At 41.5% G+C, this 20,177-nt stretch overlaps 1 protein-coding gene across 4 annotated transcripts in view; it reads right to left on the bottom strand.

The window, feature by feature from the left end:
- Positions 1 to 12,525: 12,525 nt before the first annotated feature.
- Positions 12,526 to 20,177, bottom strand: part of BCAS3 (BCAS3 microtubule associated cell migration factor) — a 1,663,284-nt gene continuing 1,655,632 nt past the window's right edge. For all 4 annotated transcript variants that reach the window (XM_073615250.1, XM_073615251.1, XM_073615252.1 and 1 more), the window contains one exon: positions 12,526 to 13,206. In XM_073615250.1, the coding sequence (XP_073471351.1) occupies positions 13,058 to 13,206 (149 nt within the window). In that variant the 3' untranslated portion in view covers positions 12,526 to 13,057. The remainder of the gene's footprint in view (positions 13,207 to 20,177) is intronic.

Here is a 20,177-nt window from a genome sequence, read left to right as displayed (position 1 = left end):
ACATGTAAATAACATTTGAAGTGGTTCGTTAAATATCAACTGCTGGTGTTTCATGTCTGCTCATTAAGTGTTTTATTGGAGATCTTCTCAGTTCCTCATCTCCACATCACTACTGTGTATTTCTATTCAGTTCTCTTTTTCTCTCTCTCTCTCTCTCTCTCTCCAGTGTCTCATTGGAGATCTTCTCAGTTCCTCATCTTCATATCACTACTGTGTATTTCTATTCAGTTCTCTTTCTCTCTCTCTCGCTCTCTCTCTCTCTCTCTCTCTCTCTCTCTCACTCCTTTCACCTGTGTCTCATCTTCTGTTCATATACTAAGAACTGTGACATGGGAAACAAGTTTGGCCTGTGATTTGGTATTAGAACGGGAGGAAGAGGATGCTGCAAAAAAGGGAAAGAAATTGGCAAAAGTGTGTGGTTGATATGCATTTGGGTGGGAGATTACAAGTAGACGAATGGCGTACTCTCTTGAAGAGAAAAAGGGGTTTGCTATCAAACCACGGCCTACTGCGTACAGCAGACTCCTGGTTTAAGGTTGCAAAAGCCATTCATGAGGAAGGCTGGACTGAACAAGAAACAAATCAAAATGGTTGAATTGTGTATGTGTACAAGAAACCAGAAAAGAGGAAGTAGTTAGCCACCGCCCTATAATGGGGTCTGGTCCCCAGGAAGTAGACACCGCCCTTCGTCTACCACCCCTCTGTTCTAAGTGACACCTCCCCTTGTGGCAACACGCCCTATGCCACCGCCCCCTAAACCGCCCACACCGAAACCCACCCACATGTTTCCAGTGATGGAACATAGTAGCAATCAATGTAGCATTTTAATTAAATAAATAATTTATGTATAGGGTGTCTTGATTATTCCAGTCTGACTTTAAGGAAGTTTCTCTAATAACAGTAAATGTAGCAAAGGTTCTATATTTATGCAAATGGTTTTAATTGTGTTTAAGCTGTATTAGCAACATTTGGGGAGTTTAAAATGTTCAATTTCAATATTTAACAGTATTATAAATAAAGAGGAAGTTTATATATTCTGGGCGTAATGCCAGAAGATCGAAAGAGGAAGTGCTTTCCTTGCTTAAATCTATGTGCTAGATTTAGGCACCATTCACATCTGAGCATTTTGTATTCTGAAAAAAAAAATAAAAATTTATTCTGTATGGAGATGATTCACATCTCCACTCTAAAACGCCTGAAGCCAATATGTGTACAAGAAGTTTACTGATTTGGGTTTTAGCGTGCTGAACAGAGCGCATAGACACATGTTAGCTGCCGCATTTATTTCAGGTCTTAAAGAGTCAATCCGAAAGGGTCTGAGTATAGAGAACCCACAACCTTGGAGCTTGAGACGTTATTAGTAGTTATTAGGTCCAGAATCCTCACAGAGCAGTAGAGAGTATCTCCTCTCATTATGGCCTCTGACTAGGGATGAGCTTTGAGTTCGAGTGGAACTCATGTTCGACTCGAACATTTGGGTTGTTCGTGGCAAATTCGAATGCCGCGGAACACTCTTTAAAAGTCTATGGGAGAAATCAAAAGTGCTAATTATAAAGGCTTATATGCAAGTTATTGTCATAAAAAGTGTTTGGGGACCTGGGTCCTGCCCCAGGGGACATGGATCAATGCAAAAAAAGTTTTAAAAATGGCCGTTTTTCAGGAGCAGTGATTTTAATAATGCTTAAAGTCAAACAATAAAAGTGTAATATCCCTTTAAATTTCGTAGCTGGGGGGTGTCTATAGTATGCCTGTAAAGGGGCGCATGTTTCCTGTGTTTAGAACAGTCTGATAGCAAAATGACATTTCGAAGGAAAAAAGCCATTTAAAACTATTAGCGGCTATTGCATTGACAATACACAATACACATAGAAGTTCATTGATAAAAACGGCATGGGAATTCCCCACAGGGGAACCCTGAACCAAGATTAAAAAAAAAATGACGTGGGGGTCCCCCTAAATTTCATACCAGGCCCTTCAGGTCTGGTATGGATATTAAGGGGAACCCCTGCCAAAATTTAAAAAAAAAATGACGTGGGGGTCCCCCTAAATTCCATACCAGACCCTTCAGGTCTGGTATGGATTTTAAGGGGAACCCCGCGCCAAAAAACCCCAAAAAACGGCGTGGGGTCCCCCCAAAAATCCATACCAGACCCTTATCCGAGCACGCAACCTGGCAGGCCGCAGGAAAAGGGGGGGGGACGAGAGAGCGCCCCCCCTCCTGAACCGTACCAGGCCACATGCCCTCAACATTGGGAGGGTGCTTTGGGGTAGCCCCCCAAAACACCTTGTTCCCATGTTGATGAGGACAAGGGCCTCATCCCCACAACCCTGGCCGGTGGTTGTGGGGGTCTGTGGGCGGGGGGCTTATCGGAATCTGGAAGCCCTCTTTAACAAGGGGACCCCCAGATCCCAGCCCCCCCGTGTGAAATGGTAAGGGGGTACAAAAGTACCCCTACCATTTCACTAAAAAACTGTCAAAAAATGTTAACAATGACAAGAGACAGTTTTTGACAATTCCTTTATTTAAATGCTTCTTCTTTCTTCTATCTTCCTTCATCTTCTTCTTCTTCTGGTTCTTCTGGTTCTTCCTCCGGCGTTCTCGTCCAGCATCTCCTCCGCAGCCTCTTCTATCTTCTTCTCCTCGGGCCGCTCCGCACCCATGGCATGGGGGGAGGCTCCCACTCTTCTCTTCATCCTCTTCTCTTCTTCCTCTTCTTCTTCATCTTCTTCTTTTCCTCTCTTCTTCATTTTCTTCTCCGGGCCGATCCGCATCCATGCTGGCATGGAGGGAGGCTCCCGCTGTGTGACGCCGTCTCCTCTTCTGACGGTTCTTAAATAACGGGGGGCGGGGTCACCGGGTCACCCTCTGACGCACGGGACATGACGGGACTTCCCTGTGGCATTCCCCGTGACGTCACAGGGAAGTCCCGTCAAATCACCATGCGTCAGAGGGGGCGGGGTCACCGGGTGGCCCCGCCCCCGTTATTTAAGAACCGTCAGAAGAGGAGACGCCGTCACACAGCGGGAGCCTCCCTCCATGCCAGCATGGATGCGGAGCGGCCCGGAGAAGAAAATGAAGAAGAGAATAAGAGAAGAAAAGAAGAAGATGAAGAAGAAGAGGAAGAAGAGAAGAAGATGAAGAGAAGAGCGGGAGCCTCCCCCCATGCCATGGGTGCGGAGCGGCCCGAGGAGAAGAAGATAGAAGACGCCGCGGAGGAGATGCTGGACGAGAACGCCGGAGGAAGAACCAGAAGAAGAAGAAGAAGATGAAGGAAGATAGAAGAAAGAAGAAGCATTTAAATAAAGGAATTGTCAAAAACTGTCTCTTGTCATTTTTAACATTTTTGACAGTTTTTTAGTGAAATGGTAGGGGTTGTACCCCCTTACCATTTCACACAGGGGGGGGCCGGGATCTGGGGGTCCCCTTGTTAAAGGGGGCTTCCAGATTCCGTTAAGCCCCCTGCCCACAGACCCCCACAACCACCGGCCAGGGTTGTGGGGATGAGGCCCTTGTCCTCATCAACATGGGGACAAGATGTTTTGGGGGGCTACCCCAAAGCACCCTCCCAATGTTGAGGGCATGTGGCCTGGTAAGGTTCAGGAGGGAGGGGGGCCGCTCTCTCGTCCCCCCCTCTTTTCCTGCGGCTTGCCAGGTTGCGTGCTCGGATAAGGGTCTGGTATGGATTTTTGGGGGGACCCCACGCCGTTTTTTGGGGTTTTTTTGGCACGGGGTTCCCCTTAAAATCCATACCAGACCTGAAGGGTCTGGTATGGAATTTAGGGGGACCCCCACGTCATTTTTTTTTTAAATTTTGGCCGGGGTTCCCCTTAATATCCATATCCAACCTGAATGGCCTGGTATGGAATTTAGGGGGACCCCCACGTCATTTTTTTTTATTTTGGTTCGGGGTTCCCCTGTGGGGAATTCCCATGCCGTTTTTATCAATGAACTTCTATGCGTATTGTCGGACCGGCAATGCAAAAGCCGCGAGTAGTTTTAAATTGGCTTTTTTCCTTCGAAATGTCATTTTGCTGTCAGACTGTTCTAAACACAGGAAACATGCGCCCCTTTACAGGCATACTATAGACACCCCCCAGGTACGAAATTTAAAGGGATATTACACTTTTATTGTTTGACTTTAAGCATTATTAAAATCACTGCTCCTGAAAAAATGGCCGTTTTTAAAACTTTTTTTTGCATTGATCCATGTCCCCTGGGGCAGGACCCAGGTCCCCAAACACTTTTTATAACAATAACTTGCATATAAGCCTTTAAAATTAGCACTTTTGATTATTCATGTTCGTGTCCCATAGACTTTAACGGTGTTTGCGTGTTTGAACAAACTTTTTTCCTGTTCGCATGTTCTGGTGCGAACCAAACAGGTGGGTGTTCGGCTCATCCCTACCTCTGACACACCCTACCTGCGCCCACCGGTACCAACTCCATGTGTCTGCTACAACTGCGGAAGACCCAGCCACTCCAGAAGAGAATACCGAAGCCCCCGAAAATTTACCCACAGTCAACCAAGCCCCAACCATGGTCCACATGAAAGCGCCCAGTACCAGGGACATGACACCCCACCTCGTCCACCACCCCACTCCAGATCATATGGTCCTCTCCGCAAGGATTCAGGCAAGCCTTTGTCACCTGCCAGCTACACCTGGACTGTTATGCCACAAGGTGCCCAGAACTCCCCCTCCCAATTCGCCAAGGCAATGGCCCTCATTCTGGACACCTGGATGAAGTTACACCCAGACATTGTACCCCTTCAGTATGTAGATGACTTCCTGCTTGTGCAGATACCCTTGGAGATGCCTCAATCTTCTCTGAAAGCCTCCTCCACTACCTAGCTGAGCAAGGATGCAAAGCCTTAAAGCAAAAAGTCCAGAGAGAAGGTGATTTTCCTAGGCTTCTGCATCTCCCAAGTCACCTGACATCTCACTGAAGAAAGAGTTGCTGCAATCAAGGGCATCCCCTTGCCTCAAGGTCAAAAGCCCCTTCACGCCTTTCTAGGATTAATCTCCTACTGCCGTTTTTGGATCCCAGTTCCAGAAGCCTCCCTTTCGATGCAATCCCTTTATGATGCCCTGAAATCTGACCCCTTTCCTGATTTCACCAGAAGCTGTGGACAATTTTGAAACTCTGAAGGAGATCCTCTCAACAGCCCTTTGGGCCTCCCAGACTAAAAGACTTTCAAACTGTTTGTCTCAGAGAGTACCAAGTACAGCCCTGTCCCCAGCAAGACACCTCCTCAGACTCCAGTGTGCCTTGCTTCTTCCCGATAACATCACCGTCCTCCGATGTGATACCCTCAACCCATCCACTCTGCTTCCTCTTCTCGAGGGGGGAACCTCTTTGGAGAATGATCCTCAACTCACCACTCACTCATGACTGCTTCAAAGTGATGAAGATGGAAACAACACACTTACCGACAGTCAGTGAAACAGCCCTTAAGAATCCTGACTTGACAATTTTTGTGGATGGTCCCAGGTATGCAGGCATTACCCTCCTCCATGTCTGCCCAGGAAGCAGAACTCCAGGCCCTAACTATGGCATGCAAATTGGCAGAAGGAAATTTTGGGATCATCCGGAAAACCAGAGGGTTCCTGACAGCAGCAGGAACACCTGTAAAACACAGTGCAGCTATCAAGGACTTAATGGATGCCCTACTCCTCCCAGCACAAGTGGCTATACTTAAGGTAAAGATGCACGGTAAGCTGGTTTTCCAAGAAGCACGAGGCAATTACCTGGCAGATACCGCTGCGAAACAAGCTGCAGATTGAACGTGAGAAGTGGTCAGCAGAGTGAATGCACCTATCCTGGATGATACTGTAGAAACCACTATGATTCTACAAAAGCCTCCTGTAAATAAGAGACTGTGTCTGCCACGTAGACCGGAAGCCTATCCTGTTACCAACATGACAGCAAAGACCACAGCTAAAAGACTTTTAACAGAAATAGTGTACAGATATGGTGTTCAGAGGTCATGGAGAGCGATCAGCAGACGGCTTTCACGGCCTCAGTAACCAAAGAGATATGGGCAGCTTTAGGGGTCACACTAGCTTTCCACACCCCATACCGTCCTCAGAGCAGTGGGAAGGTGGAAAGATTAAATCGCACAATAAAGTCTAGAATGCTAAAAATGTCTCAGGAAATGGGAATGAGTTGGCCAGACAGCCTACCCATTTTGCCATTGCCTTATTCAGTGTTAGGTACACTCCAAGGGGAAACCATGGTCTGCCATCCTATGGGATATTGTTTGGTTCAGCCCTCAGTCTAAGTTGTTATTTCCCACAACAGTTGCAGCTCCAATCTGATGTATTAACTGTGTATGTGACTGTTTTATCTCGAGAATTAACCCGTATCCATTCGAAAGTGTTTTCTTCCATTCCAGATCCTGAGCAAGATACAGGAACGCACAAGCTGGTTCCTGGTGACTGGGTCCTTGTAAAGAAGTTTGTGAGGAAACACACCCTTGAACTCAGATATAATGTTCCTATCCAAGTCATTCTGACAACTACCACATCAGTAAAAGTGCCCGGTAGGAACTCGTGGATACACGCCTCTCACTGCAAGAAAGTCCCTGTGCCCGAAGAAGAGGCTGAGGAGACCAAGCCATGATCCTGTTTATCCTTTTTATTGTGATTGTTGTTCAGGCACAAGAAGTAGCCATCAAACAGAAAGATGGCATAACCCAATTCTGGTATAATTCATCCAACACACATGTTGCCACTTTCATATCCCCTTATAGTAAGATACTTCCAGGTACTGATTACAGTGTCCGGTCCAATGAAAGAGCAATAGGTCCCATGACTGTGTATGTATGTGTCACTGACACATATTGGGGTGACAATTGTGATTATTGGGGAGCAGTAGGCTGGAACACTAGGGATGAAAAATGGGGGTACAAGCAAGCCTGAAACCTCCCAGAATAGAAAGGACAAAAATGGGAAGTCACTCTTAGATAGGATGACAATCAACAAACACACAGATCAATATTTCACCAAAGAGTTCAGACTGACCATTGAGAATCCCAGCCCAGGGGACAGTGGGACCTATGTATTGGGCCTATGGTGGGAAAATGGGTATTACAGTTTTAGAAAACCTTTCCAACTGTTAAACCACATCTAGGAACAGTGCCCCTTAATGTACTCCCAGAACATGAGACCTGTGTCCTTAGCCTATTTACCAACACAACCACTAACTACTCCCTGTGTGAGCATTGGAAAAAAGAGTACCCCGTAGTTACTAAGGCTCCCAAGCCAGCAGAAGGTATCACCATATATCCTGGCAATTACACGTTATGGAAAGTACCATGGAGCGGGAAAGCCCCTTGGAAATTTCACAGAAGGTTACTGTGATTCTTACAGTGAGGTGTCTGCAGATCTAGCGCAAAATCAAGCTCAGTCCTTAGGGGACGTACTGGATCTGTGGGGATATGAAAATTAGAAGTAGAATGACAGGACAGAGGACAGGAGAATGTGCAATGGCTAAAGTCATAATGCCCCTGCATATTCTCTCAGAGAACCCAGAGCCAGAAGCAAGCGATGTACCCAAACCTAACAGAAGACGCAGGAGTGCCCCAGCAGGAAGTTTTGACCCCCATGTATACATAGATGCCATAGGGGTCCCAGATGAGTTCAAAGCAAGAGACCAAGTAGCAGCAGGTTTTGAGTCACTGATTCCCATTATCACTGTAAATAAGAATGTAGACTGGATAAATTGCATCTACTATAACCAACAAAGATTTGTCAATTACACCAGAGATGCGTTCAAGGTTTAGCCGAACAGTTGGAAGCAGCTTCACACATCACTTTCCAAAACCGTATGGTCTTAGACATGCTCCTAGCTGAAAAGGGGGTGTATGTAAAATGATCCCCGAGACAAGCACATGTTGCACTTACATCCCAGACAACACCGGCCCAAATGGTAAAGTGACTTTAGCCATCAAGAAACTTGAGGACTTGTCCAAAGAACTAAAACAGAATTCAGGGCTCACCAACCCCTGGGATCAGTATTTTACCTGGATAAAGGGAGGATGGCAGGGATTGTTGACCCAGATAGGAATAGCTATCCTGGTAATGGCGGCTATAATCTGGTCAACGGCTATAATCTGGTCAACGGAAAAGGCCGTTGACCAAACTACCCCCACGTTCACGAACCAAGAGATATCAGATGATGATGACGATGTCTATGTATGGCTTAATGAAAATTATGATGAAAATTATGTGTTACACTCCGTTACAGTCACCCTCCCCCGAGATGCAACACCGTAGGGATATAGGGACAGATAGCACCTGGCCGCACTCCTCCAGTTGTATCGAGGGGGCTAGTGAACCAGTCGCTGCTTTTTCTCTACATACGGCTTAAAAGAGTTGCGGAGGGGGATGAGCTGGGTGTAGGTCTTTCAGTGTGAGGGACAGTTTTGTGAAATAAGCATTTCAAGGGGGGAACTGTAATGGATGTGACTATGAGTGTTATGGTGAAATGCCTATTTCCAATATAACCATATAGATATAAGTGCTTACTTCAGCCTCTGCTATCAGCCTTAACCATATTCAATTAGATGTCTGCCAGCTTACCCTCCCTCCATGTGGAACAGAACTGCAAGAGTTAAGAACAAGTTAAAGGAGATTGCGCCTGTTTTCAACAACTGGAAACAAGACACCCTATTTAGCTATGATAGTTTGCTATTCCGTTATATAGATAGAACCCAGCTAAAAGCTTAAACTTTGTCACAATAATGAATATGTATATCTTGCGGTCCGCATACGCTTGTCTTATTTGATATTTGATTTGATAACAAAATATCCGGCTCACGGTATATTAGCCAGAGTCCAGGAAGTAATAAAGGAGAAGAATCAATCTACTGAACTCGTGTATGTGTCAGTAATTTGCTTCAAGTGTGCACACTTTTACATTGAAGGTTAATTTGGCCAGGGGGACAGAAACAAAAGTACCGAACGGTTCTGGTTCGGTCCAAAACATATATATATATATATATATATATATATACAAGACTGGCTGTATATATATATATATATATATATATATATATATATATATATTAAATACACTGCAGCTAACTGAATAACCTGTCTGCCTGCTCAGTCTAAATGACACTCTCTCTCCATCCACATCAACAACACACTACACGGGGCCGACGTGCAGGCAGCCTTATATAGTGTGGGGCGTGGATTTAGTCCCCCTGAGCCATGATTGGCCAAATGCACCCTGCCTTTGGCCAATTATGGCTCTCTTAGCTGAGGGCGCTGGGATTGGCCAAAGCATGCAGGTCATGGTGCATGCTTTGGCCAATCATCATACAGCAATGCACTGCGCTCCTGCAGTGCATTATGGGGCGTCACGTGGTGCTCGAATTTGGCACGAACGCCCCATAATGTTCAGTTTTCAACGTACAGCGAACAGCCAATGTTAAAGTCGAACTCATGTTCGAGTCGAACTCATGTTCGAACTGAACATAAAGCTCATCCCTAGTCAACAAGTACCATTATGATCAATAAAGCCTTGACTTGGGCAAAGTACAGGTTCACTGTAGAAACTCAGTTGCCTCACCTTGTAATGATGGTCTCAAATGCTGTAGTGTCATGGCTGATTGATTCCCTTATGTCCATGTATTCGGTCACCTAGCGTGTCCCTATTCATGCAAGCCTGCTCATTTCCTCTATGTTGCATCAAAAATGTGGGAAGGCTAAAGTGATGACATACATCTCTTCCCTTCTTTGTTCTGCCTGTTTGTGTCTGTGTCATATTTAATTACTATGTAGAATACTAGACTGAGAGACCCAGGGATTGTGGGATATGTAGTTTCTTCACAGGAAGTGTCAGTTCTTAGACTACAGACAGAAGTCACACATTAATATAAGCAGTGCCATGCTGCACGCCTTATATTTGAACACAAACAGATACTGCTGACACCATAATGTGAAGAGTTATCTATTATAGCCTGTGCGTACAGAGCACACTTATCATCGCCTGACACAGTGTCTAGGATCCTTTAAATGCTTCTTCATTCCCTCAAGCACAATGTGCAAAAGCTTCTATCAATAAAAAAGTCAACTGTTTGTTCTAGTTGTATGAGTAAATATGCCTAATATTTCGTGATATAAGCCAATTTGTGAATAGGCCATAAAATAGAAGTATGCATTTTATAGAAAAATTCCAAAGCACAAACTGTAAAAGGCGTTTTACGTCATCATAAAATTCATTCTTTATTTATTATTCACAGATAAAAGATTACTTGTACAATGCAAAGTTTTGTTACTTTCAGATTTCTCACTTTTAACCTTATCATGGAATACAGTTATTTAATTGTAATAAGAAGAAGGTTAATTCATCATTAAAAGTTATTAGAAGCAACTGAAAGATTATAGACCCACAAGGAGAAGATAAAAATGTATTTGTTGAAAACAATGTAGGCAGTTAAAGTGATACCCTTCACTGGCTAGGCTTATGAAGAAACAAACGTCTATACTCTGTGTACTGCTGAAGCTGTCCCACGCTGGCTCTAAAACCAAGAACTATGTGATCACATAACCACTGATTGCTCAGCTCTCAGTTTGGTCTGAGGGGAGAGCAGTCACTATCAGTCATTGCTCTCTGTTCTGATCCTGCAGTGCTCACTGGAGTAGCAGGCTGAGAAAGGGCCGGCATGGCTGGCATGGGCATGCCTGGCCCCGGCTCTCAGCAGCATGTAGGATCCTTCCCAAGCCTGTCATGGCTCTGCCCTGTCAGCTGATAGTGGACAATAGCCTCCTATCAGATGACTCTGTGACAAAAGAGTACAAAAGTAAATGTACTTCCATCACCCACAAGAGAAGTATGGTCAAAAAACTTTGAACATGTTTCTCTTCTAAATTGTAAAAGATGCAAGCTTTTGTGGCAACTTAGGTTCGTTCTTCAGGTTTTATTTAATATTCAATTATATAAAGCCTAAAGAAGGAACCTAACCGGTCCTGAAAGCTTGCATTTTTAAGAATCTAAGTAAGCTAATAAAGAAAACGAAGGGTATCACTAAAACTCCAATCTTTCTGCTAACCTTCTATTTAAAAAAAGATGTGGGACGCTTTAGTCATGGTACAACAATTGTTTTTCATTCAATAAAATGTTTCTTTATAATTCTCCTCAGTCATTTACTTTTTTCTGGATCCACAGTATTCCATTCCAGTCTTGATTCACCAAAATATAATACTCTGGCCTGTCACTGTTCTATCATAACAAATAAAAGCATTTCACACCATTTCACCTAATATGTACGAGATAAAAAACTAGTTAACCAAAAAGAAAATGCAATATAAAACAGTGATATTGCTCATAGCAACCAATCAGATTCCAGGTATCATTTTATAGTACAGTTTAAAATGTGAAAACAAAAATCTGGTTTGTTGCTGAAATAATTTAACTTCCACCAGGAAAGAAAACTATCACTTCTACCAAACAGTCTATTATTCTATACATCAAGTCTTGGGTATTTATTATTAACTAAGATGTATTAGGACATTAATGATACTGTGGGGAATGTTTGATTACAAAGTCCATATCATTTATAATGTTTAGGAACAAATTAATTTAAATGGATGAGTGATCTACTATAATAGTATGGTTAGTAGTGCAAATAATTCAGTGATTCGTCCAAATTTCTGTGCTTATTTATAATTTTGCAGTAGGTTACCCTCAGTAACATGCCCAAAATGCATATCTCAGAGAGGGTAAGAGCAAGAAGGGTTGGAACCCATGTCAGGTTTTTATTGCTATCAATCTAGCTGTTGGGAAGGTTTACTCTTACTATTAGTTCTGGTTGCTGTTGTACCAAGGACAAGTAAAGGTAAAAATCTCCTAATGGAGGGATCTTGTCTAATGAGTTGTTAGAGGTGGGGGTTCCTCTCACTTTGGGGAGATTTACTTTCACATCTTCTTGTGTCTTTGGTACAGGAAGCAGTAGTAGATCTGTCCACTAAGGACAGAGATTACAAAAAAAGCTAAAAATGTTGTAACCGTTCCTATAGAAGACTAGAAAAAAAAAGACTACTTTTAACTGAAGTTCTATCTTATTATCTTATGCTGCATAAGGATGTGATTTTAATACAACACACCAGTTTACCCCTCAGCTCTTTGCATATTACATTTCCTATGTTGTTAAAAAAAGATTCCATGTGACTAGTAATAATTGAAATGTTATCTATACCTGGAAATCCCACAAAAATACATTTCGTGCAACTAAAATGAGGAATTATATGTCATACTAAACAAAGTTATCAGAGGTGTGCATTCGGTTGGCTTTAATACTTTCACGATTAAGAGTATGTATGTCATCCATAAATATTGTATTTACCATGCAAAATCTTTAGGTATAAGATAAAATTGCCCAATCTAATCTTTGAGTACCTGAAAAGACCAGGAAGAATATGAGCATTTTAAGATTTTACTTTGATGGTGGAATGCATATCAGTGTAAGAGATTGTTATGGCAATAGCTTAATTTGTAGTTATTTGAGTTACTACTTAAAAAAAAAAAAAAAAACACTTCACCCCTTGATAATCTAAAATGAATAAAACAAAATGGAGACACAATAGTCACACCCATGTGTGTCAACTGGGAATCAAAAGCACAGCTTTGTATAGCTAAACACACACAATTCTGATGCATTTGCTATTAAATTCAGTACAGTAATATCACACATAATGTGCATTTCCCATTAAATTATATCTCCGAATAAATATATATGCCAGGATCACCAGTGTATGTCATGCCACTGCAGAAAACACAGGCAGGTAGAAGTCACATTTAGATTGTCTCAGTTCTAATAGTGTTTAAAGCATATCCTAATAACTAATCACTGATGCCAAATAAAGACTAAAAGGAATGCGCTGCATTTCTTACTTCCAACCTAATGTTCTATGCAAATGGTGAACTCCAACATATACAGTCTAATAAGAAAAAGCTTGAAGAGAAGAAGGAAACACATTATACATTCAATTACTTGAAAATGCGAATAGTAAGTATGAAAATGTTTCTCTTCTGTTAAGTTTTTTTATGCTATAGAAGTCTTGATGGGAACAGGCTGAGAGGTTGACTTTCGTTGCTTGGCAGAGTCGTCCTGTAACCGTCAAAGTTGCGAGGAATGCTACCACTGGTAGATCCAGAGCTGTTACTTAGTGTCTCTATGCTTCCGTCTCGCTGTAGTTCTGAAATAATACAATAAAAAAGACAGGATATAAATATATGACAGAAATATGAATAACCATTTCTGACTGCAACAAACAGCATTAAAGTTACAATAAACAATATCCTTATTCTACAAAAATAGTCCATATATACCCACTAATTAATGGCCCTGTAATCTATTTTTCTACAATCGTTTTTTAAAGAGAAGCTACGGGCTCCCCCCCCCCCAAAAAAAAAAAACAGTCAGTAGCTACAAATACGGAAGCTGCTGGCTTTTACCTGTCCAGGGATCCCGCAATGTCCTCACCCGAGCCGATTCTTCAACTGGCTTCGGGTGCAGGGGCCAGCATCTCTAGTAAGGGAAACAGGAAGTGATGCCTTGTGGCTTCACAGCCGGTTTCATACTGTGCATGTGCGAGACGCGCTGTGCATTGCGAATGGTTCTGTAGCCTTCTGGGACCTGTGATGTGTTCCAGAAGACTGCGGGAAAGGAGGGGGGGCAGATTTCCTGGTCAGATAGCTATGGCAATCTGAGCTGAAAGGGGGAGCGGGTACTTGTCAAAATCGGGTACCCCCAAAAACGTGCCAAATGTGGCAGTGGAGGGTGGGAGGATGCAAACAAGTGGAACTTCCCCTTTTGGGTGAAGTTCCACTTTAAGTCAGCCATAAATGGATCGAAATTCGGCCTGTTCCGTAGGGAGGTTCTATGGACAGGTGGGTTGTACAGAAGTCAATCTCTGCTGAGTGTATTCTGACGATGAGGAGTCCTTCCTACTGTCAGAATTCAATAGCTCTATGGGAGGGAATCCCTCATCCACATGGAGTGTGTGGCTGGGGGAATCAATTTATTTTCTTTTGTGGAACCAGTGTTTTCTTTTGTTCAACTAAACTTCTATTTGGAACAAACAGTGTACATTTGTTGCAGTCATGGGGTGGATTTACTAAAGGCAATTAGACTGTGCACTTTGCAAGCACAGTTGCACTAATTTTCCCTAGAAATTAGTGAATGTGGTGAAGCTTCACTTTGAAAACAATACCCAATCAGGTGCAAGGAAAAAATAACATTTTTGGTTGCACATGATTGAGTGATGGAAATCAGCTGAGCTTTACCACATTTACTAGGCTCTGGGAAAAATGAGTGCAACTGCACTTGCAATGTGTACAGTCTATTTACCTTTAGTAAATCCACCCTTATGTGTACAGTACTACTCTACCAAAAATCTGCCTATGCAGACAAGAGACATCTGTAGAAATAGAAAAAGGTGTGCAGCTTTGATCAAAATTGAACAATCTCCTTGCTATAGGTGTAGGCCATTTACATACCTCATGAAGCCTAACTGGAAAACTCCCTGGACATTGTTAAACACATTGCTAAGTGAGGCCCAGCTGTTACTGTTCACCTTCACCATCACAGGAGAATTTTTTCTGATTCAGACCCCCTAACATGTGCTTTCTCCTAATGCGGTGGCTGCATTTGTTTTCTTTTTTTAAGCTTTTTTCCTCTCTGTTTTCATCTGGTGATCTGGCCAGTACCACGCCTCCTGTATTACAGTGCCCCCACTCTGGATAATGGGGCAAGGGGGGCACCTTTGAAAATAAACATTGTCAGTCTGGGGTCAAAAGTATCACCTGCCTATCACCTGTCCTTACACGCACATGAACTGTAATGGCATTCCAGTCTTAGTCCATAGGGTTCAATATTGAGTTGGCCCACCCTTTGCAGTTATAACAGCTTCAACTCTTCTGGGAAGACTGTCCACAAGGTTTAGGAGTGTGCCTATGGGAATGTTTGACCATTCTTCCAGAAGCACATTTGTGAGGTCAGGCACTGATGTTGGACAAGAAGGCCTGACTCGCAGTCTCTGCTCTAATTCATCCCAAAGGTGTTCTATCGGGTTGAGGTGAAGTGCAGGCCAGTCAAGTTTCTCCACCCCAAGCTCGCTCATTCATGTCTTTATGGACCTTGCTTTGTGCACTGGTGCACAGTCACATTGGAACAGGAAGGGGCTGTCCCCAAACTGTTCCCACAAAGTTGGGAGCATAAAATTGTCCAAAATGTCTTGGTATGCTGATGCCTTAAGTGTTCTCTTTACTGGAACTAAGGGGCCAAGCCCAACCCCTGAAAAACAACCCCACACCATAATCCCCTCTCCACCAAATGACCTGGACCAGTGCACAAAGCAAGGTCCATGCTGATCTCACAAATGTGCTTCTGGAAGAATGGTCAAACATTCCCATAGACACACTGCTCAATCTTGTGAACAGCCTTCCCAGAAGAGTTAAAGCTGTTATAGCTGCAAAGGGTGGGCCAACTCAATATTTGACCCCTACAGACTAAGACTGGGATGCCATTAAAGTTCATGTGCGTGTAAAGGCAGGTGTCCCAATACTTTTGACAATATAGTGTACCTATAGATTTAAATAGCCTTACATATTGAAGCCAAACTCCAGCTAACACTTTATAAGCAGTCACAGCAAACATTTTTATTTTCTTTTTGGGATAAAGGTTTTTCATAAATAAATAAAAGTTGATCATTGTAAGCCCCCCCCCCCGTCAGCGATAAATGGTTTGTCTCAAATCTGTAAGTGATACATTCTGCTGGAGAGCTTGTTCTTTTTAAAAACAACAGACTTACCACCAGATGAAAATAGAAGAAAGAAAGAACACAAATGCAGCCATCACATTTAATAAATGGTAACCTGCAATATAATAAATGTTTGATTTTAGGTTTAATACTAGTTTAATATGAAGACAGGTACTGGATTAGCAAAATGTACAGGTGATCTTTACTAAATCAATAAGGAATGTCTAGCACCAGGAGATCAGTAGTAAAGTAGGTAATTTAGAGCTTGACCCACAGGATAATAATTATTATTATTATAACACAGAGCTTACAATCTGCATGTTCTTTTAAAAATCAAAGAAAAGCAGATGAGGTACAGAGACGGACAAACAGGTTGAAAAATGACATACAGACAAGCTTGTTAGGCACTGTAAGTACTAAAATAACCCTGTTCAGTCTCCAGAGGGCTTGTTTGGTATGCTAATGTTTTAGTATGGAAAGGAATACGTGGATTATTGAAGAGTTGGGTTGTTTGCAAAATAACAACTGTATGGTTTTTGTGTCTGATATTGATGAGTTTGCACCTTCATTTGACAATTATAACATGCAAGAGCATAACACATAAACTAAGGGTATAAAAAGCACATTCTATGTTAGTTCAGTGGATTCCCTGCTGCTATCCTTTGTGTGTAAAGCCACATTCCACTCTACACTCAAAGAGGAACGTAACATTCATATGAAGTAAATAATATAAAAAAATGTTGGTGCTTAGCAAGTTGTTTTTTGTTAAAATTGTTAAGAATTGTTTTAAAGTATAGCTATCTTTAAAAGGGTTTATAAAGCATTTAAAAATATAAAATGGGTATTTTACAGTTAGGGCTTGTTCATACTTGACTAAATTTCTGACGCTCAACAAACACTCCTATAACGTTTGTATGGCGTTAGTATAGGCGTCAGACAGGCATCAATGAGCTTTAGAATGGGGCATTTTACAAGCGTTACAAACACTCCCTAAATGCCCTATGCGCGGTTTTGTAGCGTTTGTTGAGCGTTAGGGCGCGTTTACATTACATTATGTTACATTCCTTCAACCACTTCAGCTCCGGAAGGTTTACCCCCTTCATGACCAGGCCATTTTTTGTGATACGGCACTGCGTTATTTTAACTGACAATCACGTGGCCATGTGATGCTGTACCCAAATAAAATTGATGTCCTTTTTTCCCCACAAGATTTCTTTTGGTGGTATTTGATCCCCTCTGCGGTTTTTATTTTTTTGCGCTATAAACAAAAAAAGACAACAATTTTGATAAAAAATATACATTTTTTACCTTTTGCTATAAAACACACCCAATAAAAAAAAAGTAAAAAATCCAATTTCTTCATAAATTTAGGCCAATATGTATTCTGCTACATGTTTTTGATAAAAAAAGCATATATTGATTTTGGGTTTGCGCAAAAGTTATAGCGTCTACAAACTATGGGATAGATTTATGGAATTTTTTTTTTTTTACTAGTAATGGCGGCGATCTGTGATTTTAGTGGGACTGTGACATTGCGACGAACAAATCGGAAACTAAGTGACACTTTTTAGGGACCAGTGACACCAATACAGTGATCAGTGCTAAAAATATGTCACTGTATTAATGACATGGAAGGGGTTAACATGAGGGGCAATCAAAGGGTTAAATGTGCTCTGAGGAAGTGCTTTCTAACAGTGGGGGGGGGTTTGGCTGAGAGAAGACAGAGGTGATTTGCCTTGTTTATATAGGCAGACCGCCATTCTGCCTCTCTCGTCAAGGATCGGACCCGCTGATTGGCTCCCGCTGAGTCCAATCACAGTGGGAGCAGGTCGCCGATGGCGTGCGTGCGCATCCCAGACCTGGAAGTACCAGATCATGTACCTAGTACATGATCTGGCGCAGAGCGGCCACCCTGCCGCAGTAAATCTGTGTGAGGTGGTTGTGAGCCAGTTAAAATACTTAATGTGCATGCCTTTCCCACCTCTGTTTTGTTTTTCCCCATTTTATTTGCATAATGTTTGTAGAAAATGTTTTCTAATAAAGTGTATAGAGCAAAAATTATCTTCTTTAGTATTGGATAGCGTAGGAAAAGGTTAAAATCCCTGTCAGTTTATTTTTTTTATTTTAGATTTGACCATACTTCCATACTTCCTGTCCTGGAGATTCAAAAAGAAGTTAGAGGGAATCTCTAAAAATGACATGCATCCACTCTTAAGATGGCCATACAGTACATCAGTCGAATTTTGTACAGAATTTTGAAATTTTAAGAACGTTTGTACAGTTTTATAATTGTTAGTGGGGTCAAATCGATGTTCACTTTTGACCACAGCGATGAGAACATTCGAAGGAGCAGAATGGATTTTTTTTTCTCAAAATAACACATTTCTAACAATGCATGTGGTTTTTGGTCATGAAGGTCCATTAGTTCCAAAATCAAATGAAATTAAATTTTGAAGTAGTTTCAAATTACATTGTTCAAGTCATGGAATGTACAATTTTCAAACAAATGTTTATTCAAAAGTCTACTAGAGTATGACTAGCTTTAGACTTGTCACCAGAAGAAGTGTCCCTTTGTACAAATTCTCATTTTTGTAACAATGCTACAATTTTGATTTCCTGTCACTTTTTGCCTCCTTAACAATGGTCACCAGGACAAATACAGAGGGTGAATCTCCCCATTAGGGATAGAGACCATGATAAAAAAAGTAAACTGTTCTAATTCTTCCCCATTCCATTCAACACACACAAAAAAAGTTTTTGCTATACATACATGTTAAGTGTTTTATTTAAAATCTTTGTATTTGCAGGATTTTATGTATTTCCTTTAAGTAGTTCCATGCTGACTCACACTTAGCTGTTCAGCAAATGTTAACTTTCAAAGTTTATGGAGCCACATCACATTTCCTGTGTACAAACATTTATACTGGTAATATTTAATCTTACTGGAAATCTCTTTTTCCCAAGAAATGTGCATTTTGGAAAGTATTTCCGCCTAATAGACCCTTATCAAGAGATCATTTGTTGACTCCCGGCTCCAGGCCACTATAAAGACAAGAGTGTAGACACTGGTCCAGGGCGTGGGATATTGTGTCACACCTACAATTTGCCACTTGCAAACTGTTTCAGTCTCTGGCTTTATTGCTCACACTTTACAAATTCTAGGCGTGGATTGCAAAGAACGCAAACAGCAAGAGACGAAAGTGGTTATACATTTATAATCCTTAAAGTAACATTGCTCGATGTTTACTTAGTAATGTGTTTCAAGTCATCACAATCAGGGCTGCTCTGCTTTGAGACGGAGCATTTATTCTGAATGGAATATAAATATAATGGTATTTAAATCATTATGTCTAATCTCCCCATCTCTCTTTCTGTGTGGAGACTGTACAGGCAATTATAAAATAAACTTCCCTCTCTTGAACAGGAAAAAATTGCAGCGTTTCACTTAGTATTTTCAGAAATTGTAATGAAATATACAGACATATAAAAAAATGTATACACTTTAGCTAAAAGTCTTAGGGAAAAACTAATACATGATTTCAGTAAGTACTCTTTTAAGTTATGACAGTGAAGTCAGCTTGAACGTAATTTCTGGATGTGATTTTTACCTGCTTTCTCAGCCATATATTATGATTTTAAAGTGTGTCTGTATCCCAAAAAAATTTAGTTATATCAACTGTCAGGTTTTACTGTTATCCAGGACTTCATTAGAGAAGTTTCCTCTTATGGTCAGAGGTGTTAGCATTCCTCAACTTAACTTAAAAAACTATTTTTATTGTGACAAAGGGAGCCATGTGCATTTTCGATGTGTGGATGCACATTAAGGACCCATAGGAAATGAATAGATGCATGTAAAAAAAAAAAACATGTATGAAATGTAGCATATGAAAATACACAGGGGTAAAAGCGAACTAATGATTTTGAGTCATTTTTTAATAAATACATTACAAAGTGTTCCCAATGCACTACAGGTTGGAGAGCTATCTGCTTGTAGGCTCTGCAATGACTCACATCTGTGAGTAAATATCAGCTTGAGCCACTGGAGTATGTAAACAACAGTATCTATGCTTTTGTTTTTGTCTTTTTTTCAAAGTGTTGTAGCCTATAGCAGGCTAAAAGAAACCCCAAAATATGAACACACCATAGATTAAATTTACCCAATTATTCAAACATACTTGCAAAATGTTATCTTTTTAGTTACAACAATAATCAGCAAATAAAATTGGTATAAAATCAATATACAGTCCTTCAAATATTTCAAAATCGCTAAGACCTAAATACTGTGGAAATTAGATCACTAGACTAAATTTCTATGCTCCTCACAAGCAAACTGGTAAATTTTACAACCCACTGCCGAGGAAATATAGTTGATTTAGCGTGGATAAATATACAGAGGAAATGCAAGC

This window comes from Aquarana catesbeiana, linkage group LG02, assembly GCF_042186555.1.
Source record: "Aquarana catesbeiana isolate 2022-GZ linkage group LG02, ASM4218655v1, whole genome shotgun sequence".
NCBI classification, from domain to species: Eukaryota; Metazoa; Chordata; class Amphibia; order Anura; family Ranidae; genus Aquarana; species Aquarana catesbeiana.
The sequence above is the reverse complement of the archived record's forward strand: the minus strand, read 5'-3'. Positions and strand labels throughout refer to the sequence as shown.